Source organism: Cheilinus undulatus, linkage group 20, assembly GCF_018320785.1.
Source record: "Cheilinus undulatus linkage group 20, ASM1832078v1, whole genome shotgun sequence".
Classification (NCBI taxonomy): domain Eukaryota; kingdom Metazoa; phylum Chordata; class Actinopteri; order Labriformes; family Labridae; genus Cheilinus; species Cheilinus undulatus.
Window position 1 is genome coordinate 17,169,633 of NC_054884.1, and position 24,075 is coordinate 17,193,707.

Sequence of the window (24,075 nt, forward strand, 5' to 3'; positions counted from 1 at the left end):
AGATTAGCAACAAAACTGATTTGATTGCACTTGTATTTTTTTTGTAGTGCCAGAAAAACCCTCTTTACACCTTCGAGGCAAAAATGCCCCCATTGACTTCCATTAAAACCAACCGTTTTTTAATCTCACTACACTGCTGTATAAAATCATGCATTCTCTAATGTCAGCATTTCAATGTGAAGAAATATAGTGAAATTTGACATTTTTACCATATTCCATCAGCGTCAACCATTTACCCATTGTAGGACCATGCCTGAAATTCTTATATTTTTGCCAGTTATATTGTAGAGAGTTTTTATGTGTGTGAGTATGGCTGTGTGTGTGGGTGCGTGCAAGTGAAATAGCCTTGAGTGTTGGAGTTATTTTATAGTGTTGATCCATTTAATGTTAGTCAAACTCTATAGTCAGTTGATCTAAGGTTGGCCGACTGCTGTTTCAAATCTGGGGATATGCAGGCAGAGTTTTTTCCCATGATACTCTTGGGAAGAGTGTTTACATTTTACATATTTAAATGTTGTTGGTTGTACAGTTATCACTGCTGGAATTGCTTTGATCATGTTTCTGATGGATTGTCGTTGTTTTTATTGTTATTCACATTTTTTCACCTTGAGTGAAGTTATTCACTGAGTGAGTCACTTCCTGTCTGTATAACAGGAAGAATCCATGTGTAAGGACATTCAGTTGTTCTATGATTGTGGCTATGAGCTTTTCTTTCTTCCCCATTAATACAGCTATTTAAGCCTAATTTAAACATCTTATTTGTTAAGTAATCTATAGATTTGATTAAAGGCTCATTGAAATGTGTCGATCATTAAGGTAAATATGTCAGACTAACACCTCTTGTGAGGAGGTTTTAATAATGTAGTTTAAGAAGTACATTTTAGTGTGATTTACTCTATTTAGAGTTCATTTAGCTCTAAAATTTTTAATGCTAGAGTAAGAATGAATTTAACATCAATACTGGTTGGTACACAATAAACTCAGATACAGTGTTTAATTTAACTCTTTAAGTGTTACTTTAACACCTGTAAAGTTTACTCAACAGGATAGGTATCAAATTGCCAAAACAGTCCTTGCTTTTATTTTCCACTAGTGATAAATCAGATGTTTTTTTAAAGAAAGCATGGTGGATTTTCTTCATTTTAAACATGACTCGAATATTTACCAGGCAACATTAACAGAGAATAAAATCTACTCTATTGTGCACATTGTCCCACATAGCGTAATATCATCCAGATCACACATCTAAAATTCCTAATAAGCTTTATCCATGATAATTCAGTGTTCACTATTATGCACAACACTATTAAATCTGATAACTTAGTCAAAGGCAAGCAGCTGGTGTTAAAAACTAAAGGCCATGTGGTAGCTTGATGTATAGAAACAAAATGCTGATAAGACTGAACATGAAGCATGTTCTAGCGTTGAGGAGGTTACAGTTTGCTTTATTCAAATCCCCTTATTGTCCTTTAACTGTTGGCTTTGTTTGTGTTTCTGTCATCATTTTGACTTTTTGTTAGCTCTCATTTAGCTTGCCTGGACTCTGAGTCTTTGCCTGCTCTCGATTAGCTTAAAGCTGGTTGAAGTTTCTGATAAGATGACTGCTATAATGGGGTTCATATTACCTGAGTGACATGACTAGCTGCAGTTACATACACAGTTTCTGATTAAATTTATTCTCATTGGAGATTCAAAATTCTCTGTTTGCATGGATTCTAAAACATTCAACTGCCATCTCTGTGTAAAGTCATCAGCATAAGCCACACCCCTTGATCAGAATGAATTTCTTAGCGAATGAGCCATATTGGAGAATTTTATTCTGATTGAAGGGTTAATATGAATCATTTTCATTCAGATAGGGAATTTATTCTGACTGCAAGTGGTCCATGTAAACATTGTGCATGTTTTTTATAATGTATGGTCTTACGATAGAGGCTCTGTCTGAAACTGCGTACTTTCACACTACTCATCATGTTAAGAATGTAATTCATGATATGCAACTTAATGCATACAAGATATCCCTGGACATATACTAGATGGCCAAGATTCCTTTTAACTACCTGAGGACAGTTTGATTTATTTATTTAATTCCAGCATATTATCACTGACAAGTATTTAGATATGGTGATAATGTCTGCTCTCCTAATTCAACAAACTTAATAATGAATAAAATAAATACTAGACTGGGCAGAATATTGATATGGGAATGCACTGATCATAATAAACCAGCCCACAATGCATCATGACTCTTGCTAACTGGAAAAAATAAAAGAAACCGTTTTGGTTTGTTTAACCCCCTCCCCTTTTAATCCCCAACTATGTGAGAGAAAGCATGGCCGCTAATGAAAGCGCGAAAGTGAGGAGTTGGTCCCTAAAAGACACTCTACCTCTGTGATATGGAAGTGGTATGGGTTTTCCCAAAGCGACACAATGCAATCAGCTGTTGTTTGCAAAGTTTGCAACGATAAATTTCACTCCTTGGATGGAAACACAACAAACCTTTTTAACCACCTGAAGAGACAGCCCCCGAAACAGTGTGCAGAGAGTCAAAAGGCGAGGACACTGGCAGCCACACCGCCATCCACACAGGCAAAAAACTTGGTGTGTTTAACTTTTGATTCCACCTTGTCACGGCATTCTGAGTAAAGTTGGGGAATGGCGGTCTTTGAAAAGTATTTACGACTGGGTAACTCGTAACGCGGATCAACTACTTTAAGCAGTCTTTGGCACAGGCATTTGATAAGAGCGCTCCGTATGATAAAACAAGTAAGCGCTGGAGAGATGTAACCGAAGCACTAATGTTCTATCTTGCAAAGGATATGATCCCAATCCAAAGTATGGAAAATGTTCAAAAGACTGCTTAAAGTAGTCGATCCGCATTATGAGTTACCCAGTCGCAAATACTTCTCGAACACCGCCATTCCCCAACTTTTCTCAGAATGTCGTAACAAGGTGGAATCAAAAGTTAAACACGCCAAGTTTTTTGCAACAACAAGTGATCTATGGTCAAGCCGCACTTCAGAGCTGTATTTAAGTCTGACAATTCACTTTATTGACAACTGGGAGCTCTGCAGTGTGACTCTTCAAACAACATACTTCCCAGAAGACCACACGGGTGAGCTCATAGCACAAGGTCTGAAGGATGCTTTTGACAGCTGGGGACTCAAAGAGGATCATATGACCTGCATGACCACAGACAGTGGGGCCAACATGGTGAAAGCCGTGGACCTCAACAGCTGGACTCGTCTGCCGTGCTTTGGGCATAGACTTCACCTAGCCATTGGTAAGTCAGCGTAAAATAAAATAACATTAATTTCTTACCTTATTTATAGCATAAAGATATATAGATATGTGCAAAGTTAAAGAAGCCCAGACTGCTTTAACTAAAGAGGATTGGATAGAAAAAAAAAACTATTATTTAAAAAAGCAATAATTGCAGCAGTATTAATTAATCATGTTTTTGTTTTTAATAATGAGTTTGTTTATGATAACATGCCACTTTATTATAATAACAGACTACAGTAGACAGACAAAAATGATAAGTCTACAATATAAAGATTTTATTTGAATGTTATATATTGCCAGTACGAAAAAATAACAAGCATAACTTATGAGTATAATCTCTTTTTCATGAAAGTTAAATTTGAAAATAAGACCATTGTGTATTCAAATTTACATTTTGTTGATTTAAATTACATTTGATCTGATTAATAAATCTTGTTCTTCTTGTACTAGAAAAAGGTGCCAAAGGTCCTTGTGTTGATCCCACAACATCCATCTGCAAAAAAAGTGGTCAGTACATTCTCCTTCAGCTGGAAGAAAAAGAGGGACTTGATGAAGGCTCAAACTGAACTGACACTACCCCAAGAAAAACTTGTAACAGAGTCACCGACACGATGGGAATCCAGACTTGCAATGGTTGAAAGTGTGTTGGACCAAGAAAAGGCCATTTCTCAAGTCCTGAAAGCGGACAAGAAGACGAGGCACTTGTCACTAACATGGCAAGAGCTTGATGTGATGGAGTCCATGAAGAAAGCCCTGGGTCCACTAAGGGATTTTACTGATGCCCTTTCAGGTGAGTACTGTGTCAGTGTTTCCTTTGTAAAGCCAGTGCTGCACCTGCTTAAAGTAAGCCTCCTCAACCCAAGTGATGATGACAGTGAACTTACAAAATTTATGAAGACAGCTATCCTCAGCTACCTCATTGAAAAATACCAAGATCCCATCACTGATGCTCTGCTGATATGGCTTCTCTTGTCGATCCAAGGTTTAAGACACAATACATTGACACTGACAAGAAAGAGGGAATACAAGCCAGAGCTGTGTCTGAGCTGGAGTCCCTGCTGACTGCACAAGAACAACAACAGCATCGATCTTCATCCCCCTCCACATCACAGAGCTCTGAGGCAGAAGTACCAACACAACCAAGTAAAAAAAGAAAAACACTTGCCAGCTTTTTGAAAACATCAGGCACTTTACCTGCTTCAGCTGCCACATCTACTCCCCTATCTCTCAAAGAGGCTATAGTTGGTGAACTGAAGCCTACCTGTCCATACCAAATGCTGACAGTGAGATGGATCCTCTTTCATGGTGGAGACTCCACGAGGGAAACTTTCCCAGGGTTAGCCAGCTAGCTCGTATTTGTGCATCCCAGCAACAAGTGCTCCCTCAGAACGAGTATTCAGCATTGGTGGCAAAGTAGTTACCTGCCAAAGGGCAAACCCTCAAGCCAGACAAAATGGATAAACTGGTTTTCCTGGCTAAAAATCTGTGTTGAAACAAAAGCTGCTGCTTTATTTTCCTATTCACAGTGACCAAACATGTTTTGCACTGACTTTTGTGGTTCTTCTGGATTAGATTACACTTGAAGTGTTTAAAGCAGTTAGTTAAGTTTACATTTTTGTTTAATCCTTTGCAATATGTTGATTTATTTACCTTGTGAAAGTTAAGCCAATCTTCACTGAAAGTTTTGCAAAAGCTTTAAGTCAAGTTAAGTTTACATGGCTGAAGTGCATTATTTAACAACAAGAGGTGAAATTTGTATTTGATGAGTGTTGTTTAAAACTTGCTTTTCTTGATGTTTGGTTCTGTTTATTGCACTTTTAATATTGATTGGATTTTATTAACATGAGTGTGCTACCTCAAAAAACAAATTGAAGTCACTAGACTGATATGGTGCCTGTTAGGTAGCAAGTGTGCACCTTACTTTAATGTTGTTGTGTTTCAGTTGTTCCTCATTTTGAGTTAAGCAAAAGAAAAAGGCTGTGACTAAGAGAACTTGAAGTTTTGCATGTCAGTATTTTTGTTTGATGTTAATTGTACTTGGAACAAGTTTGCTAAATTACTTACCTAAATTAAAAAAGTGTTTGAACAGTACCCTGTCTTATATGATCTTTCAACCTTTTCTCCATGTAGGGCTAGGATTTTAAATAGGTATTTTTTTTTTTGTTTTTTTACTTGTTAATAACTTGCAAAATAGTCTAAATAAACCAAAATTAAAAATCATGATAAAAACGTGACTGTAATTTTGCAAAACATAAAAAATAAAATAAAAAATGATATGAAATTTTTCCCTTATTGCCCACCCCTATTTGCTGCTGTTAAGTTGTAATTGCAGACTGACAGTTGGGCTAGCTTGTTGCTAGCTTAGCAATGGATTAGGGATGCACGATATTGGATTTTTGCCGATATCCAATATGCCGATATTTTAAAACTCATTTTGGCTGATACGATATTTAATGACATTTTTTCCACTGTAAATAAAAACAAAAGAAAATAGAGAAACAACCTATTTCAGTTTAATTGTTGTTTTCAATAAATTGCTTACTCAAATTTTTTTTCCCACTCCTATTTCTTCTTTTTGCATTTTCAAGCTCTATTTAGAACCTTCTTAAGATCCAGCAAACTGCAAACTGCAACTTCTTAAAATTTCTCAACTGTTCTTTAAATTTTGATCAGGAGTGTCTGTAACTTATATTCTATAAGTAAATACATACATTTGTTGCCGTTAGCCTGCTTAATGGCTAAATTCTGATATCAAATTTGCTGGTGCAAGATTAACGAGTAGTTTAAAGGTCACATATTTTACCCCCTTAAGACAAGTATATTTTGTTCTTAGTGGTCCCCAGAACATGCCTGGGAAGTTTGTTGCTGAAAAATCACTCCAGTTTTGGATTCTTGCATGTCTAAAAACCTCTGTTTCAGCCCTGCTCAGAACGAGCCGTTTCTGTGTCTGTGGCTTTAAATGTTAATGAGCTGTATGACTCCGCCCCTGTCAGGAAATGGATTTGGCTTAATGGATGTGGCTGTCCTGATCCAGAGGTCGGCGGAACTTTCTTCCAAGCTGGGAGGGCCAACCGAGCCTAGGGGCGATACTAACTCCCCACATGACATCACGAGGGGAAAATCTGAGAACTGCTTGTTTCAGCACACATTATCTCTTTCTTTTAAACACAGGCCTGAAATCCGAGTCAAATACTCTTTTAAGACTGTAATGAAGCCTCCTGCCACTAGTAGCCACTGTAGCTTCAGTTAATGGCCAATGCCTTCCTGCCAGGGCATTCCCCCGGCACTTCCTTGGACATAAATATGAGAAGCTTAGCATTTAGCCTGTCGTAGGAACAGCATATAGGGCATTGTTTTAAACTAGAAAATGGAAGTGGAACTTGTACTCATGTACAACTACTCATCCAAAGTGATGAGTAACCACACTGAACATCAATCTGCAAAGAGGAATGAAGGCTGGCAGAGCTAGCTGCTAACTTTAGCCACACCCTACTCGGCACATACCAGCCTCTTATCTGACACAATGACACTGATGAATTTGACTGTTTTCTGAGCCCTTTAGACTAGTCAGTTAAAAGCAATTTAAATGCAAGTTTAGACGAATATAGCTGCCTGGGAACATCCTTATTACTTGTTGTAGTAGTAGTAGTATGTTGTACGTGGTTGTGGATACAGTTAGAGTTTTTTAGTCCAACGTCACTGTCTGCTGGAGGTTTCAGTGTTAAGTGCCAGTGGAGGTTTCTTCATCTGCCATTCTGTCCAATGTGTTGGTCCTATTAAAAAGCAATACGGTTGAGAGATATGGAGACAAGGGCAGATGTATAAAAAGTTAGTAGAATGCAGTCAGTCTTGTGAAGTAACAAATCCCCCACGTCCAGACTGAGCTCTAAGTCTTTTCCTTTAGCAGAATCTCTCCGTAGACCATAAATCTGGATTTGTACTGTCCATTTGGCTGTCCGCAATTCATGCTGTTTTGGTGTAATGGAGACTGGACAGGAATAGAAACCTGACTGGAGGCCAGGAATGGACGTGCTTGATGCAGAGACATATGTCATGTATGTGTGGTGTGTAAATGATGTTAGCTACCTTCTCTTCTCAAAGGCTTGATGGCCATGCCTGGGGAGAGTGATGATAAATGGTTGCTTTCCTGTAATTTACCTTCAGGAGGATGGATGGAGCAGGCTGTTTGGTTAGAGGGTGGGGAGACAAGGAGAGAGGAGACTGTAGGTGAGAGAGGGGAGGGGGAGAGGGAAAGAGAGAAAGGAGTTTCCTGCTTTGGACCTGACTCTGGAGTTGGGTTTCCTCAGAGGTGAGGTACACATTCAAGTGTGTTTGCGTGTGCCTCTGTGTTTATTTACAGAGCTTTAGCTCTCGCTCTGTTCATAGTGGAGGGGAGCCACGCTCGAAAAACCTCACTCCAGCCCCTGTGAGTGGAAACACAGCAGGGCAGGGACCATACTTTCCACACAGATCGATTTGATATTATTTCTGCTGCTCAGACTCATGAGTGCAATTTAAGAGATGATCAACACAACACACAGCTCATTAACTAATAATTTATTTTTTATCATTTAGATTAAAAAGTCAGTGGTTCATTGCCTCAGAGGAAAATGTACAAGGAAACTTGAACAGAAGTGAGCGGCCAGACTGAAGTGAGGGAAGGATCCCTTTGTTCCTGAAGAACGGTAGGAAGACTGTTTTTGTGAGAGTGAATGATTGTTCTCAAGACATTAATACTGAAAGTGATGGGTTTGTTGTGTCAGCTCCCTCTGTCGGAAAATCAGAGGTCCTTTAGCCCCTGTCACATTTTTTACTCCTCAAAGTCATTAGCAATCGGGTGGTAGTTGTCTGGAAACAACATAAATCCAAAAAAGGAATACATTCTGTGTAATATTCGAACCACATCTTCTGGTGGTGATCACAAAAGCATATGTTTCTGGTTTCGACATCCATATAACATCATCTGGTTTGTACATCCATACACGTGAGTCATTCAGGGCCAAGTGATGCATTACAAAAGACAACATGATTGGCAGAGGAAGTTCAGTACATATTTACAACAATAAAAATGTGTCGAGACTTGATGAACAAAATGTAACAGGATGGAAGTGAAACAGAAAATCATGCCAGGAAGTGAAAATTCTTCATTGTCAAGGGTGGCTGCCTTCAAATGAGAGCAACCTCTCTGCATTTTCACTTCATGTGCATATCACTTGTTTACGTGGGTAGGGTTAATTAGACACACAAACACACACACACACCTGTGAGTGCTATAAATGCTGCAAAGGAGGGGGTAAAAAAAAGTAAAGCCGTTAGGGCCTCAGTTCCACTGCCAAACTGCTCGGCTTGTTAACGTAAAACAACAGGACGGCTCTCCCTATGAGGCTCACTAAATAGCTTTCACAAGACTACACTTCCACCCCCAAAAACAACATCTGGCTCACTTCTTATCTTAAGTCCGACATTCAGGGTGGGCACTGAAGAGCCAATAGTAAGAGAAGGAGTCATGAAACTCCACATTCAAGGACACTGCCAAGTGTTGGAGCGCTTCAGGAGTGGAGGCCTCAGGAGCACGTAATTTGACCATCAGTTATACCATGAAGAGGACACTGCTGCTACTGTAACACCACCTGTCTGACAGGCTGTATCAGACAGCTACCATTGACTATTTGGTTCTGCATTTTTGTGAAATTCCAACAGTGGGGATTTTCGCCTATCACTGCTGTTTTGTCTCACACCAGCAATCGTAGTGGGTGATAACTCATTTTGGTTACATGTTTGTTTTTGGATTAGATGATAAGACAGAAAAGCACAAATATCAACAGTCTTTGAACAACATCTAACCCTGTTCATAGTTTATAATAGCATCAGCGTCCACATTCTTAAGCTTAGTAACAATATTTCACAAACACAATCAAACCATACACCTGCATGACTGTGTTCTTCACAGTTTGACATACATTCTCCAAAGATGTGGAAACAAGAAGTACAGTGCAATGCAGTACACCACCGAAGAGTTCTGACAGCCTTGTTTTAAGCTGCCACTTATCTAGAAACACTGAATACACAACATGCAAAAAGGGTTCAAGAGAGAGCTTGGGGGGCGGGTGGTGGCTGATATGGAGAAAAGAGCAGAGAAGAGACATTTTTGGATGGATGACAAACCAAACATACCACCGCAGCCAGAGGGGCGTAACCACAAGCTAGCATGACATGCCTGTCGGCACACACGCCGGCTTGATGCGTCCCTCAAAACTGTGTGTTTATCTTGTACTCTATTTAAATAAATTGTAATGTGCTTTACAAAATGAAATAACAGTAAAAGGCAGATAAAAAGCTTGAGAGCAACCAGACGGCTCTCTTTGTGGTTTCACTTGGTCCTGACTTCCATAGTCTCTTAATTGAATTTAAAAACTGACTATGCTTATTTGGCAAAGGATGACAGGGACTGTGTGAGGGGAGGCAAGTAGGGGGAAGATGACTTTGCTTTGGATCTCGATGCTCGTGTTGGTTTAAGGTCTTAGTCTGCTCACTGTAAGGTTTTGATGGATCAGCAAAAAACCACAAACATGCAAACATAACAAAGCACATGAGGAATGTTATATGATCCTCTCATGTCATAATACAATCAGTGAGCACTTAAAACTTTCCAGCCTCATTCATTTTGTCAAAATATGCTAGAGAAAAACACAACTATGTTGTTTATCCGCCTTGGTTTTTCTTTCTTTTTTTTTTTTCCTTTTTTTTCTCCTTTTTTTTTTTTACTGCATGAAAAGGAACTCTCGTTTCATTATCTTTTTTTGGCAAGCAAAAGCCCTGCCAGTCACTGGACACATCAGGAAAATGTTCAGACATTTAAATACAAAGACATGACATCGGCCACACAGCAACATCTGGAGGGCCGCTACCCATCGGAAGACATTATCCATAACGTCTCCTTGGAAATATTGGTATTGTTCTGAAAATCCAGCCATTTGTCCACAACGCTTAATCTGTCTTCCACAAAACGTGACAAGCAATGAGTCATGATGGTGATGCATGACTTCATAAACCACTGCTAAGAGGGACTGGTGGTGAAGAGGCGCAATCCCGGAGGGCTGGAATGTGACTCATACATGCTAACAGGGTTTGTCCTGCTTCAAATCAAACATTAAGCAATATCTCAAAGAAGGATGCGGCTGGGATAGGGATGGATGAGATAGACACATAACCACTTGACAAATAGGAGCTGTAATAAGAGCAGTGGCATCAAATAGCCTACAGGAGCAGTTTATTCTGTGAGGGATGTCTGGTGGCAGCAGCAGTGGTGGAGAGACTGAGGTTTGCTGTGGAAAATGTCCCTGCAAAGGGAGCCCTTGGTTCCTCACGGGACGAGAGTTTTAAAGTAACAGTCTGTAGAAGTTACTGCAGAGACCTGGAGCAAGTAGGCCTGTTTTAATGAAACTGCAAATGTTGAAAGGTTGTCAGGTGATTCTGATCCAAGCTGTGACATCAGTCAGTCTCTCTGACACTGTTGAATAAAATCCACAGAGAAGCTTGTGAAGTGTGAGCACTGGTATAAAAGTGGCAGGAGACTGTCAGTGTTGACAGGGGGGAAGATGTGGGGGTCGTACTTGGAGGACGAGTGGACATTTCCGCTGTCGTCACCGAGAGAGGGGATGGCGTTTGCTTTTATACTTCATACCCTTTTTAATGGTCCCTTTTTAAGGCAAACCAATTGGACAAAAGACATAGCAAAGACAATACTTGAAAAATAAAAAGTAAAATAATTATACAATATACAAAAAACGTGGTCCTTAAATCAGGTAGGGTACATGCAGTCTTTCTAATGTGCAGAGTTCCCATGATAGGGGGAAACAGAGGATTTGGGGATCAGTGGATGTGGGTTTATGATGTAGGGGGGAGGTAAACTCTGCTTTCCCATCATGCTTTGCTGCACTTCCCCTTCTTCTCTTTGCGCTGGAACTTCCTCAAGCGTCTCGTCCAAACGTCCCTCCACTGGATCACCAGGCTGTTCTTATCGGCCACAAGGCCGACACGTTCTGCCCCTGGACTAGTTGCACCACCGCCAGGCCCGACTCCTGGACCTGCACCTGGGCTCGTTCCGCCGTCACTGCCGCCCATCACCAGGAATCGTTTGCTCATCTGGATCTTAGGACACTTGCAGGCGAGGTCTTTCATGTGCACCCACAGGATGTTGTCGCCTCTTTTCAGGGGCTCGCCGCGGCTCTTGTAAACAGACACCACATTCACGGAGAACTTGGCCCAGTCTCCTACCGTCTCCATGTCCAGGACGTTCACTTGGACCGCTGAGGAAGTATAAATAAAAAAGACAATTAGATGAATTCTTCTCAAACAATACTTCTAATCATAAATCAAATTTAATGATTATTCTTTTACCATAATCCTTCTTGCAATATTTCTTCATGTTGATCTTCAGATTGCCCTTCACTGGTTTACAATAGGAGTCACAGTCTGTGAAATTCAAGAAGAAATGAAACATTTAGCTATCTGCAGCAGGCTGTAACTGCATGGATCACCTTGACAATACTCAAATTACACACATAATGGGGTACTTACACACTTGTACTGTAACCATAACCTTAAGGCTTTTTTACACCGTTTCACAGTGTTTTATGAAAGTGCTAACTGACACAGACATATCATTGAAACTGTCACTTGCTGGAAAACAACTAAGTAACTCTCAGCCACATCAAAAAAACAACTCAATTTCCAGCAAGTAAGCCCATTCACTTCTGCCCTCACACCAAAATATATCCACTAACAAAACCAAAAGCAACAAGGGGACTGGAGCAGATTTTAAAGCGCTATGCTTGTTTGGTTTTTATGTGCTAAAATACAACTTCTGACAAATCACACAACAAGCCACTGCAACGTCTAGAGCTGGGAGGCAAGTGAAACACCCCAGAGTAGTAAAAGTGTTCACTTTGACATGTTTTCTGGGATCTTGAGGAAACACAGAGTGTGCTGGAAGCAGGTCATGGTTGGATTTGTGTGAATAGTCCTTGGCTGCCAGTGTGAAGACTGGGACCACACATTGAATAGATGACCTCTACTGACCACTCATAGGAGGAGCCACCAGTGATGAGGTGTTAGAATAAGGATAGTGACAGTTCAAATTGACTTCTTGGCTGGGTGACCCATCTCAGCGTTCCTCTTGACGAACTTCAGGTTGGTTAAGTTGTCATTTATAAATGAGTTTTCTCTCCTTATATAAACAGAAAAACTACACTTGGAACCTGGCTTGAATTTCTCACCAACTACCTCTCTAGATGCAAGGGCCCAAAGTTTACCTTGATCCTCAATGATAATTTTCAGCATTCATTTTAAATGACTGTAAGTGTGTACACCACTTGCTATGGTGACCAAGAAAATTTAACATCCAGTCAAATAGAGCACATGCATGAATTTTTTTTCCAGTGATTTGCTTCACATCACTGACCGCGTTCACCTTGAACCACTAGGCCACCTGCGCCCCTATTTAGACTTCTTTTTAAGATATTTCTCAATTATTTACAATACCGACATGGCTTTTATTTCTTCTTTTTGATGATCTGGATGGATCAGTTTTGCTTTATATTTATAGTGGAGGAAAGGAACAATCATAAATGAGTGATGGTCTTAAATGAGAGAAAGCGGCACACTGCATGGTCTATTAGAGTGCTTGTCTCAACAGACAGGATCATTTATAAACTAGCAGGCAGGAACCTTTAACTCCTGCCACTCCACTACTATTTCTCTGATTTGTCACTCTCAGTATTAAATGTTGAAAGCAGACAGTAGACAGAACCAGCGTATCAGTGTCTCTATGATCAATGAAGGAGAGGAAGAGCAGTATTCTGACTTTAACACTAGAACTGCCAATGGGTAAAATTTACCCAAGGCTGTTCTTTAATTGTATCTTACTTAATGTGTATACAGTTTTAAAGACTGTCAGTCTGACTTTTTCTAAAAGTTTGTTTTATAGCACCTGGTGTCATAAAAAATCTTTGCCTAAACCCAAATTTTGTTAATGGACATTTATATCTAGAACCACCATTGAGGTTAAATTTACCCCACAAGAAAGCCTTGATTATCCCACTGTTTTATATTACACTAGTAATAAATAGATGGTGCAATGGAAATACCTTCTCTCTGTTGCAGCAATGCCTCATCAGAAGTCAATGAATCAACCTTTAACATGGATACAACAGGAAATAAAGACATTTACCGTTGTTAAATGTCAAAAGGTAATCTCTGTGCTTTTAACAAATAAGAATCCCTTGATGAGGAAGTTTCAGGATTGGCAGTCAGTCCAAAGATGATTTTCTATGTGACGGATCCTCTACCAACAGTGATCTAGTTCGCTATCTGTGGTTAATAAGCTGTTCAATTTCAGTGGCTAATTAACAGTCCTCGATCAGTGCTATTCATGAAAATCAGGCACTTTAATGACAGGTAAATTTGACCCATTGGCTGTTTTAGGTATATAGAGATCCACAGTGGTTCTAGTGTTAAGCTGGGCGAATTTTAGTCCCTTTCTGTTCTGCAGCTAGCAAAAATCACATAAAGTGCATTATGCGCATTAGTTCAACAGCAGGAGTGAATCTGGAATTCATGGAAAGACCTGGTTCCTTACTTATGCAGAGGTGACATCTAGTTTTTTTGCATATAAACAACAGACTTTATAACCCTATCACCCTTGTAAAAGAGATCTTGATTTTTTTAGTAGGACTAATGCATTAATAAATTAGTAAAAATAAGAATCAGGAGATGCAGTTGAAAGTAGAGGGTGGAGTATTTAAAAGAAAATACAGTGTATTGTATTTGGGTATGGTTTTGTTATTTAAGTAAAATTGTTAATTGTGTTTTTTTTATTGTAAGAGTTAAAATAGGGCTCAATTTGAAGTTCTTAGTTAACTTTGCAATTCTAAAATTATTTTTGATGTCATTGACCATTATCATGTTTTGAGGCACTGGTGCCGTTTTTAAAGTATCAATATTGCACCAGTAAAAAAAAAACAACAAAAAACCCCTCAGATAATACCCAGCCTTATCCATAAGCAGAGAGCAGAAAGTAATAGGGAATAAAGAAAGCAGGCAAAATTAAGAGAACTTTTAAAAACAAAGTCCTCTCATTGGGTATCAAATGACATGAAATTCAACAATCATTGCTGTTTTAAAATATTGCTCTTGGTAGCTAACGTTAACGGCTGTGTCAAGAAAGAGAAGACGCTGTTGATCATTAGCACGGCCTTACTGTACTTTACGCCACTGAATTTTATGGAGCGTGGAATTTTGGATCCACTTTTTCAATTACACAACTATGAGAGGGACACGGGGTTAAGGAAAGGAAAATAAAAGTGATTGACTAAACGTAGAGAACGCCCAGAAGGTCATTTCTAAATGTGCTTCCATTTGGTTTTAGTGAGGGGGCACGAAAGCTGACCATGCTTGGAATGCAAGGGCATGAAACTGAAAAACCACATGCCGCTCGTTGGACTTAAATCTGTTGTAAGGCCTTCAAAAGGAAAACCATTCAGTCATGTTGCTTCCTAAAGCAAACCAAATAAAATAGCTGGATATAAAACACCCCTATTACAAAAGTTACGTGAGAGGGAGAAATTCTGGTTGCATGAGAGTCTGGGTGTTGTGTACTTCACCTTTTTTTTGGGGGGGGGGGGGTGGAGAACTGGAAGGAGGGCAAGAAGAGAGAGAAACAGGGGACCAAGAAGCCCATAAAAATGTCCAGGAGGCTTGGCTGTATATCAGAGCACTGGAGATTTTATTAGCCAGAGAGTGGAGGGAAGAGGAAAGAAAGGGAGAAAGAGAGAGCAGATGGCAGCTTCCAATAACCTGGGTGACTTTAAAAGGAAAACTATGAGCCGAGGTGTAGATGTTGACAGATGCAGAGGTGTTGGTGTGGATGGATTTGTGTGAGTATTACACATTAGTGAAAGTCTCTCAGAAATGATGCGAGGTCTCCTAACTTGTCTTTTGAATTCTAAGTGAACGTGTGGTTTCATGTACAGATCATTATCATGCAAGAGTGCATGCAACTGTGACAGGCATGCATTTGTATGAGATGTGCATGGATTTCATTACTGCCACTGTGTGCTTGTGTGTGGTATACAGTTGCTGGCCTGAAGCTATCTGTGGGGAAGTGCTGGCGAAGAGACAGTGTCTGTGTGTTTCCCATGAAGAGTCACTTACTGCTGGCTGTTCACCTGGAAAAGCTCTTGGTCAATCGCCCACTGACCCAGAAGACCAGCCCAATGAAAACACTCACAATTGGCTCTTGGGCTCTTGATGCCCCCCGTTCCCTTGAGCCCCTCTTGCTGTGCCATGACAAGGACAAATTGCATCCACCGCCCCTTACACAAAAACATTTGGGGGCTCTGGGTTTCTAATGGTGATGCCCGTTCTATGGTAGTTTAGGAAGGAGAAAGATGGGGGAAATGCTCTTGAGCCTGAGGTGAATTGGCGATCAACAACTCTTGTGTTCAAGGACCCTCAGACATTTTCCCATGGAGGTGGTAAACAGAAGGAAGACTGGCATGTGCATTTTTGTGGACCCTTTCTAAAAAGCCTGAGAGGCCCAATAAATCAGGAAAAACAGACAGAACGGAAGAAAATGATAAAATCCAAAGGAATGTTGAGATATTTTGTGGGAAACTTGAGTCTTTTCATGCCTATTTTTGGATATTGTCTGTATGGCAATATTAAGTTAAAGCCAGTGGCTAGTTAGCTTAGGTAAGCGGTAAGGCAGGGCAATTGGTCAAAATTAAGAGGTTAAAAATCAAGGTTTTCAAATTGCAGAGGGTGTGATATTTCTTTGGCATGAAATATGTGTCTAATACTGTTTAATACTTTTGTAGCACTTAATTTTAGTTGGCCCTAAATTACCTAGTAATTTTAGATTAATAAGTGGTAGTTATCCAGTAAATTCTCAAGAACAAAGTGGTAATTATATTGTAATAAGTTGGCATTTTTCCAAGTAACCCAGAGGAATTATTTACCTGTAGTCATCACTAGGTGGTATTTTACCCTAACCCAAACCCTCTTACTCTGTGGTTCCCAAAATGTTTCCGTTGGACCCCCCTTTGCCAGATTAAAATATTTTCAGGCCACCCCTACCCCTCACTGTACAAATCGGCCTGTAGAAATATGTGAACATATGACAAACACATTGTCAGCCACAATTATTGCAAAGAAATTTCTATTATTTTTGAGAATTTATGACAATACAAACAACAAAATTTTGTAGAAATAACAACAACCACTGCCTTAAAAAGTGTTCAAAATTTGACTGTCTTAAGATAAACAATTCCTGAAATAAAAACTTAATGACTATCTTCCTCTCTCACTTCATTTTCAGTGTCCAGCTTTGATTGGGCTTTTGTCTTGACTGAAGCAACAGCAGAAAAACCTAACCCACAAAGGTAGGATGTTCCAAATGGGAATAAGGCTAGAGCTGCTTAGATGGAACAGACTATGTCTTGGACTTGAACTGCAGCCACACATTAAAATCTGAGGTGACATGAATTATCTGCTCCTCTTCCACAGTGCTTAAGTCATCAGCTACTGTTGTTAATTAGGTGGTAATTTACCAGGTAATGTCCTAGAAATAAGATGATAATTTCTATGCAAGTTGTTTGATAATTCCCAGGCAATATCTTTATTTTGGCCCACTAAATTAAAGTGAGTTTTTTTCCTGAATAGTTTTCGAGTATTTTTTAGGGTTAGATTTAGGGGGTGAGGTCTTAGGGTTAGGTTTAAATGGTTAGGGTAAATTCCACCTAATTACCAGAGAATCGCCACAATATTATGAGGAATTACTTGATAATGAATGCATTATAACTGTGAACACTTCCTTAACATTACCAAGTTACTACTTGGTAAAATGCCAAATAATGACTAGGTAATTATTACCCCCTTATTCTTGAGATATTGCTAAATACTTAACTTATCACTGTGAAATTACAAGGTAATTTGGGCCCTCTAAAATAGTGTTACGAGGCTTTTATTGCAGCATAAGTGTTATTCTGTACATGCCATGCAGATATTCAGGTGCCATTTTTAAAGAAAAATTCACAAAAGACATCATGCTTTACTCATTTTTGTTTGTTTTTCTTAATCAAAATAAGACTGATCAATCAATATGACAATATCAAATTTGCACAATTGGATTTTTTTATTATTAAGCCCTTGTGTTACATATCCAATACTGTAGTGGATATAATACCGAATAATTTAGAATTACTATAATAAAATAATTTAAGATGAGGAACTTAAAAAAAATTAAACTGCAATGTTGGAAAAAGAAAATTGCCATCAGATTATTTTCCCAAATCGTTCAGCCCTGGTTTTATTTAGATGTATTTTGGTTTATTTTACCAGGAAAGCCTCACTGAGATTACAAATCTCATTTACAAGAGTGTCCTGGCCAGAAAAAGCAGCCGCACATTCACAGAGTTACAAATATGAAACATTAAAACATAAAAACACTACAAAACACAGATCAACCAATCCCGAGTCAACAGATCATAAAGTCACCAGTAAAAACATCTACATCCTGATACATCTTCCTCCAGTGCCTTCAGTCGCCCTGTAAAACAGTTAGTGGTCAACCTGGCACTGTCAAAAATTAACAAACACTTTAACCAGTCTTCCCCAACCTTGACGAGATTATTCATTTATTACCTTTAGATCAGCTTAGTTTTCCTTGCCAATGTGTCCCTTTACTCAGTGTGACCAAGTCTGACCTTTAGCCTCACTTTTACCCCGTGAAGAGAGTCAGTCAATCCAATCAAGACATTCTTTAACCAATACCTCATATCCTCAAACTTTCTTTAGCCTTTGAAATGGAAGAAGCCCATATGTCAGGCTGTCGTTTACGGTCAGCTGTCTGACAAATGTGTCATTCGTTGCAGAGAACTTTGGAAAAACAGAAATCTTTATGCAGTAAAGTGTCATTGGCAAAGTGGGGGGCTACAGCCCGAGTGATGATTTATGTTATAAACTTTCTAATGAATCAACATTTCCAAATCAACACCACTGCTTAAATCGAAAAAGCCACAGAATGAAAAATAAGGGCAGGGTAATTGACTGGAGCCTAAATTGGACAGTTGAACAAATTTCCCTCAAGTCACTTGCCAACTCTCTTTTCACGCCTCAAAACTCTCCTTTCAGCTCGATCTCCCAGCAAAACTTTAACCAATCATCTCAGCTGTCTATCTGCTGGCCTTGGCTTTAAGTTACAGCTATACTTTGAGCACAGCGAGGCTCTACTAACTTGAGGTTAGAAGCTGGGGAAACTGAGCCAAGGACACAGGTTTTTAAGACAATGGAAAAATTCTGCAGGCCCCGGTTTCTTTGCAAATTTCAAAAGCAAAGACCCACCCTTCATTAATATTTATTCCACACCTCAACACTCCAGTCCAGATTATGAAAAAATGTGTTTTTGTTCCTCTCGTAAAGCAGCATTGCTGATGGGCGAGGTGCGGAAAGCATTTACTAACCTGCTGGTTCCTCTGTGCTGCTCACCACAGCTGTAGGGTTGACCACAGGGATCTCTAAAACAGAAAAACAGAGGAAATACAACACTGGTTAAATGTGAATCCATACCTTTTTAAATATGATGTAACTGTTGGACCGCATGCCTGGTAGAGTGCATGTGTGGTCAAAGGAATGAGGTTTCCCCAAATTGAAAGAGATTCAAGCTAAGAGTTGAGACAAACTGTGTCTCTACTAGGCCTGTCATACAGTAAGCTTGGATTGTGGCATTTGTCAGTTCTGCATGTTAAAACACATGGGACATGGCAGACAGATATGCTAGATAAACACTGACTGACTGACAGTGAAGCTTATTGGTGGTTAGAGAGAAGACAGGCTCGTGTAAACCATGCATTCCTCACACTAATGTGGTGGTTTCACCGTCATTTCTAAGAAATACACTGAGAAATTGTCGGACCAGACTCTTAAAGATCAGTGGACCACATTTGAATTTTTAGTCACACTCAGTAGATTCACCACGTAATCCAATATGGCGAGGTCAAGCCATTCAAAGTGGGCACACATCTGAGCAGCACACTGGTTCAAATGGAAAGGTGGCTCCACTAGATTAGTCTTGTCCTCCCCTGACAGATGCTGGGTTAACACTGCTGTGTAATCTCCATGCAGGCATGCACAGACAGATGGACAGATGGCAAAAGGGCAATTTTGGTTGGATCATCTTGAGACAGATGCAGCCCTCCCTCTCTGTGCCTGCTGGCTACACTAAAAAGTGCCTCGTGGAATTCCTCCAGGACATCTCTTCTAATTGTATGCAACTCCCCCAATACAAATGCTAATGCTAACAACGGGCCCTCTACTTTTACCGTAAAGAGACTTACTGGAACGCTGGCTTAGCATCCACCCAAAGGATCTGCTTTTGATTGGATTTGGAGGTTGAGGGTTTGAACCAAGTGAGTGGGAGTGTGTTGGCGGGCGGTGCAGGGGGGTTGTTGGAAAAGCTGTTTTTAGGCACAAGCAGCAGTTGTCTCTCTGAAATTATGGACACCCCGCCAACAAAAACAAACAAGGGCATGGAGCTTTTTGAAGGCAGGCGCAGCTGCGAGAAGCCACTTTGAGCCTGCGTGCCCTCGTGGCCACATCTTGTGAAGACAGACAGATGATGAAAGGATCACTCAGATGAGGGTCGCTGCCGTCATACTAATTGGCTTCTTAATGGGCTTGTCTTCTGTTGTGAGGTCCAGGAGCCCCAGAAGAAAGTGAGAAGCCCATGATGATGCCATACTGACACACACAGTTTTCATTAGTGTCATATGTAATGGATCCAGTATTACTTAAATGCAAATTCACAAGCCGTCTTGTTCTCACTGGATGCTTCAGTGGCACTCAAATGAGCGGGGTTTGCCATCCATGACCACAGTTGTTTTCTCCTTCTCACCCATCCACCATCTGCTCTGGGAGCTGCATGTGTGTGAAAAAAACATGGCAGCATGTGGCACAGTGTGGCACAGATCGGTGTAGCACTGGGCGGCATGGTTTGCTTTGGTGGAGGTTGTCTTGTGAGTGTGCTTAATGTGTGCCTGCACCGCCTGGCACACATTGTGGTGGAAAGCAGCCCTGTATTACACATGCCTGCATGTGCTTGGGCCAGTGGCAAGTTTTAAAATCCACATACACAACTGTCACAGTAAATTAAAACCCTGGTGAAGTAGATGAGCAACAACAGCAGTTTAAGAGGTGCAAAAATGTTTAACATGGTTGAAGGGTTGGAGAACAATAAGCAGGCTCCATTTATTTCAGCTCTAGCATGTAGGGTAATGAGAACAAAATCGATTCATTTTAGTACCAAAATGATTCATTTTAGTCATGGCCACTTTTTCAAGAAACACACATGATTTTTCTTCATTAGCAGTTATTATTTTGCACTTATGCTGTTATCTATATTTGGCATGTGTCTGTTCTGGGATCCCCCTGCCTTTCCATGAGCCTTTGTGGAAAGCAACATGAAGAAACAGCACACATTCCTGCCTTTCCTGTGCCTACAAGGAAAGCCTTATGCAGGGAGAGAAGCAGCAAAAAACAGAGTAGAGCGAGCATCAATGACAATAGAATATCAAGTCAGAAGCAGAATAAAGGAGGAGCTGGGGTGGAGGAGGGTTGCAAAAATTGACTTGCAACAAACCTGCTGCTGCTGTTTTCCTCCATGCACCCTCTCCACCTTCTACGGTAAATTCAGGCACGAGGCACCAATGCGCTAGCATGCTGCTAACATTAACTAGCTCTCAGCTTTGTTAATGTACTGTACTGTCTGTGGATTAGTAAGACATTCAGCCATTCCCTTGTTGATCAGACAAATTAAATACACAATTTTGGCAAAATAAAAATGAAGTGCTATATGAAGGTTTCAAATGCCAGAGCTCACATTTTACTCCACCACCCAGAGATCCGCTAAATGAAACCAGAGCCAATAAGTGCTGATTGGCACTCATGGCATTGCTGTATCAATCTCCCTGCTAATTCTGAATAGACATTATGAACAACTAGATCCATAGTCTCTTTATTACATAAGACTGGGACCTCTGCAGCTTCATCAACAATGAAGGCTTTAGATTTATGATCATTTTTATTCAAATTTTCAACTTATGAACATACACATACTGTATATGACTTTTGCTTCAGGTTTTCCTGTGTTTTTACATCACTCACATCAGCTTATAAAACATGGGATGAAAATAAAAACCGCACGTGTAAACAGACTGAGCTTTATGGTATTATATTAATAATAATAATAATAATAATAATAATGACAAAAGCACTCTGAGAGCGCAGACCTCTGCCATTAGCTCTATCTCCCAATAGTAAAGAATCCCCCCCAAAAATTCCTGGATCCAGACGGTAATCCGGATCACTCCCAAAATCTAATCAGTTTTTCCATATGCCATTTCTGACATTTCCTGAAAATTTCATCAAAATCCGTCCATAAGTTTTTGAGTTATGTTGCTAACAAACTAACAAACTAACAAACCCTGCCGATCACGTAACCTCCTTGGTGGAGGTAATAATCAGCTTCTTACTGAACAGCAAACATGAGCAGATCCTGAAATAGGCATCCCTCAGAAAGTATAGCATTTATTGTGAATCTGATATTTTAATTGAAAATCTAAATCAAATGACCCTACATATTGAAGCTGATTGAATTAAAGATTCACACCACTTTTAGAATGACTTAGGCCAATAGTTCAACAGAGATAATTTTACACGTTAGCTTGATTTCACATCTGGGCCCCGTTTTCTTTATAAAAGTATAAGAATCAATGGCAAAACTAAAAAGAAAAACATGTTATATTCTTGCAGAGAGCAGAGTAAGTTTGCAAGTCAAAATGACTTAAGGCTACCTTGAAGTCTACTCTGCAGTCTCTGTGGTTGTAGTGTAGGTTAAAGCTTCTATCTTATAAAAGGCCTATTGGTCAGATAGATGCTTCCCAATGCAACGTCTTGTCAGCATTTTGCAAACTGAGTCACTGTTAGGAATGGGAATCAACAGCCGATTCCACTTGAGAACTGGTTCCAACTAGTCCGATCATTTGATATCATTTCCCCTAATGCTCAGCACCTTCCACTTAGTTCTGTGTGCTTTGCAAAACAGCAACATTGCACTGTCATGTGACACTGTCAGTGCAAACAACAACAAAGGAGTTGGAAAAAGTAAAAATTACTTTGATCAAAGAAATTAACTAGAACAGAGAATGAGAATTCCAGCACAATTTGCAATGTCTCGGTCTCGTTTTTTTTTTTTTTTTTTCTCTGAATCTACACTCAGTACCCCATCATGACAATGTGAAAACAGAATTTTATGGATTTTTTTTGTAAATTTATTAAAAACAGAAAGTAGAACTATTCAGACCTTTTGCAACAACACTTGAAATATTGCTGAGATGTTTTAACACCTTGATTGTCCACCTATGGTACGTTGAATTAGTTGGACATGATTTGGAAAGACACACACCTCTCTATAGAAGGCCTCATAGCTAACGATGCATTTCAGAGCAAAAATCGAGCCATTAGGTCAAAAGAACTGCCTGCAGAATTCAGAGACAGGATCGTTGCAAGGCACAGATTTGGAGAAGGCTGCAAAAATGTCTTCTGCACTGAAGGTTCCCAAGAGCACAGTGGCCTCCACAATGCTCAAATGGTAGAAGTTTGACACAACCAGGACTCTTCCAAGAGCTAGCTACGACCAAACTGAGCTATTAGGGGAGAAGGGCCGTAGTGAGAGAGGTGACCAAGAACCTGATGATCACTCTGACTGAGCTCCAGGGATCCTGTGTGGAGATGGGACAAAAGTCCTGAAGGACAGGCATCACCGCAGCTCTCCACTGATCTGGGCTTTATGGGAGAATGGCAAGATAGAAGCCTCTCCTCAGTTTAAAACACATGAAAACCCACTTGGAGTCGGCAAAAAAGCACCTAATGACTGTCAGAGTGAAAGAAAGAAGATTCTCTGGTCTGATGAAACCAAGATTGAACTACCTGGCCTCAATTCTAAACGTTATCTCTGGATGAAACCAGGCAGCACTTATCACCTGCCCAATACCATCCCAACAGTGAAGCATGGTGGTGGCAGCATCATGCTGTGGCGGTGCTTTTCAGCAGCAGGGACTGGGAGACTGGTCAGGGTTTAGGGAAAGATGAAGGGAGCAAAGTACAGAGATATCCTCAATGAAAACCTGAGCAGTATCAGAACCTCAGACTGGGCTGAATGTTCACCTTCCAACATGATGATGACCCTAAGCACACAGCCAAGATGAGACAAAAGGGTCTTAGGGACAACTCTGTGAATGTCCTAGAGAGGCCCAGCCCGAGCCCTGACTTGAACCCTACCAACAATTTGGAGAGACTTGAAAATGACTGTCCACAGACGGCCCCCATCCAACTTGACTGAGCTTGAGAGGATTTTTAAAGAAGAATGGCAGCAAATTCTCCAATCTGGGTGTGCAAAACTTGTTGTGTCATATTCCAAAAGACTTGAGGATATAATTGCTGCCAAAGGTGCTTCAACCAAGAGCTGATTAAAGGTCTGAATATAAACAGTGCTTAACAAATTTATTAGACCACCACCCAAGGTAAGGTTTATGCCACAGCTGCCCTTAACAGTATTGGTAATTACCAAAATCATTTTTTATGTTTCTGCAATGTTAATACACCAATATGTAGAAGCTCTTTAACCCAGATGATATTTTTAATGCTAAAATATAATTATTATTGTTATCCATGAAT

At 40.0% G+C, this 24,075-nt stretch overlaps 1 protein-coding gene across 2 annotated transcripts in view; it reads right to left on the reverse strand.

Annotated features, from left to right (window-relative positions):
• Positions 1-7,840: 7,840 nt before the first annotated feature.
• Positions 7,841-24,075, reverse strand: part of ntn2 (netrin 2) — a 75,486-nt gene continuing 59,251 nt past the window's right edge. For both annotated transcript variants that reach the window (XM_041815785.1, XM_041815784.1), the window contains exons 5-7: positions 18,807-18,860; positions 11,686-11,760; positions 7,841-11,594 (exon numbers count right to left, since the gene is read on the reverse strand). In XM_041815785.1, coding sequence (XP_041671719.1) covers positions 11,209-11,594; positions 11,686-11,760; positions 18,807-18,860 — 515 coding nt within the window. In that variant the 3' untranslated portion in view covers positions 7,841-11,208. The remainder of the gene's footprint in view (positions 11,595-11,685; positions 11,761-18,806; positions 18,861-24,075) is intronic.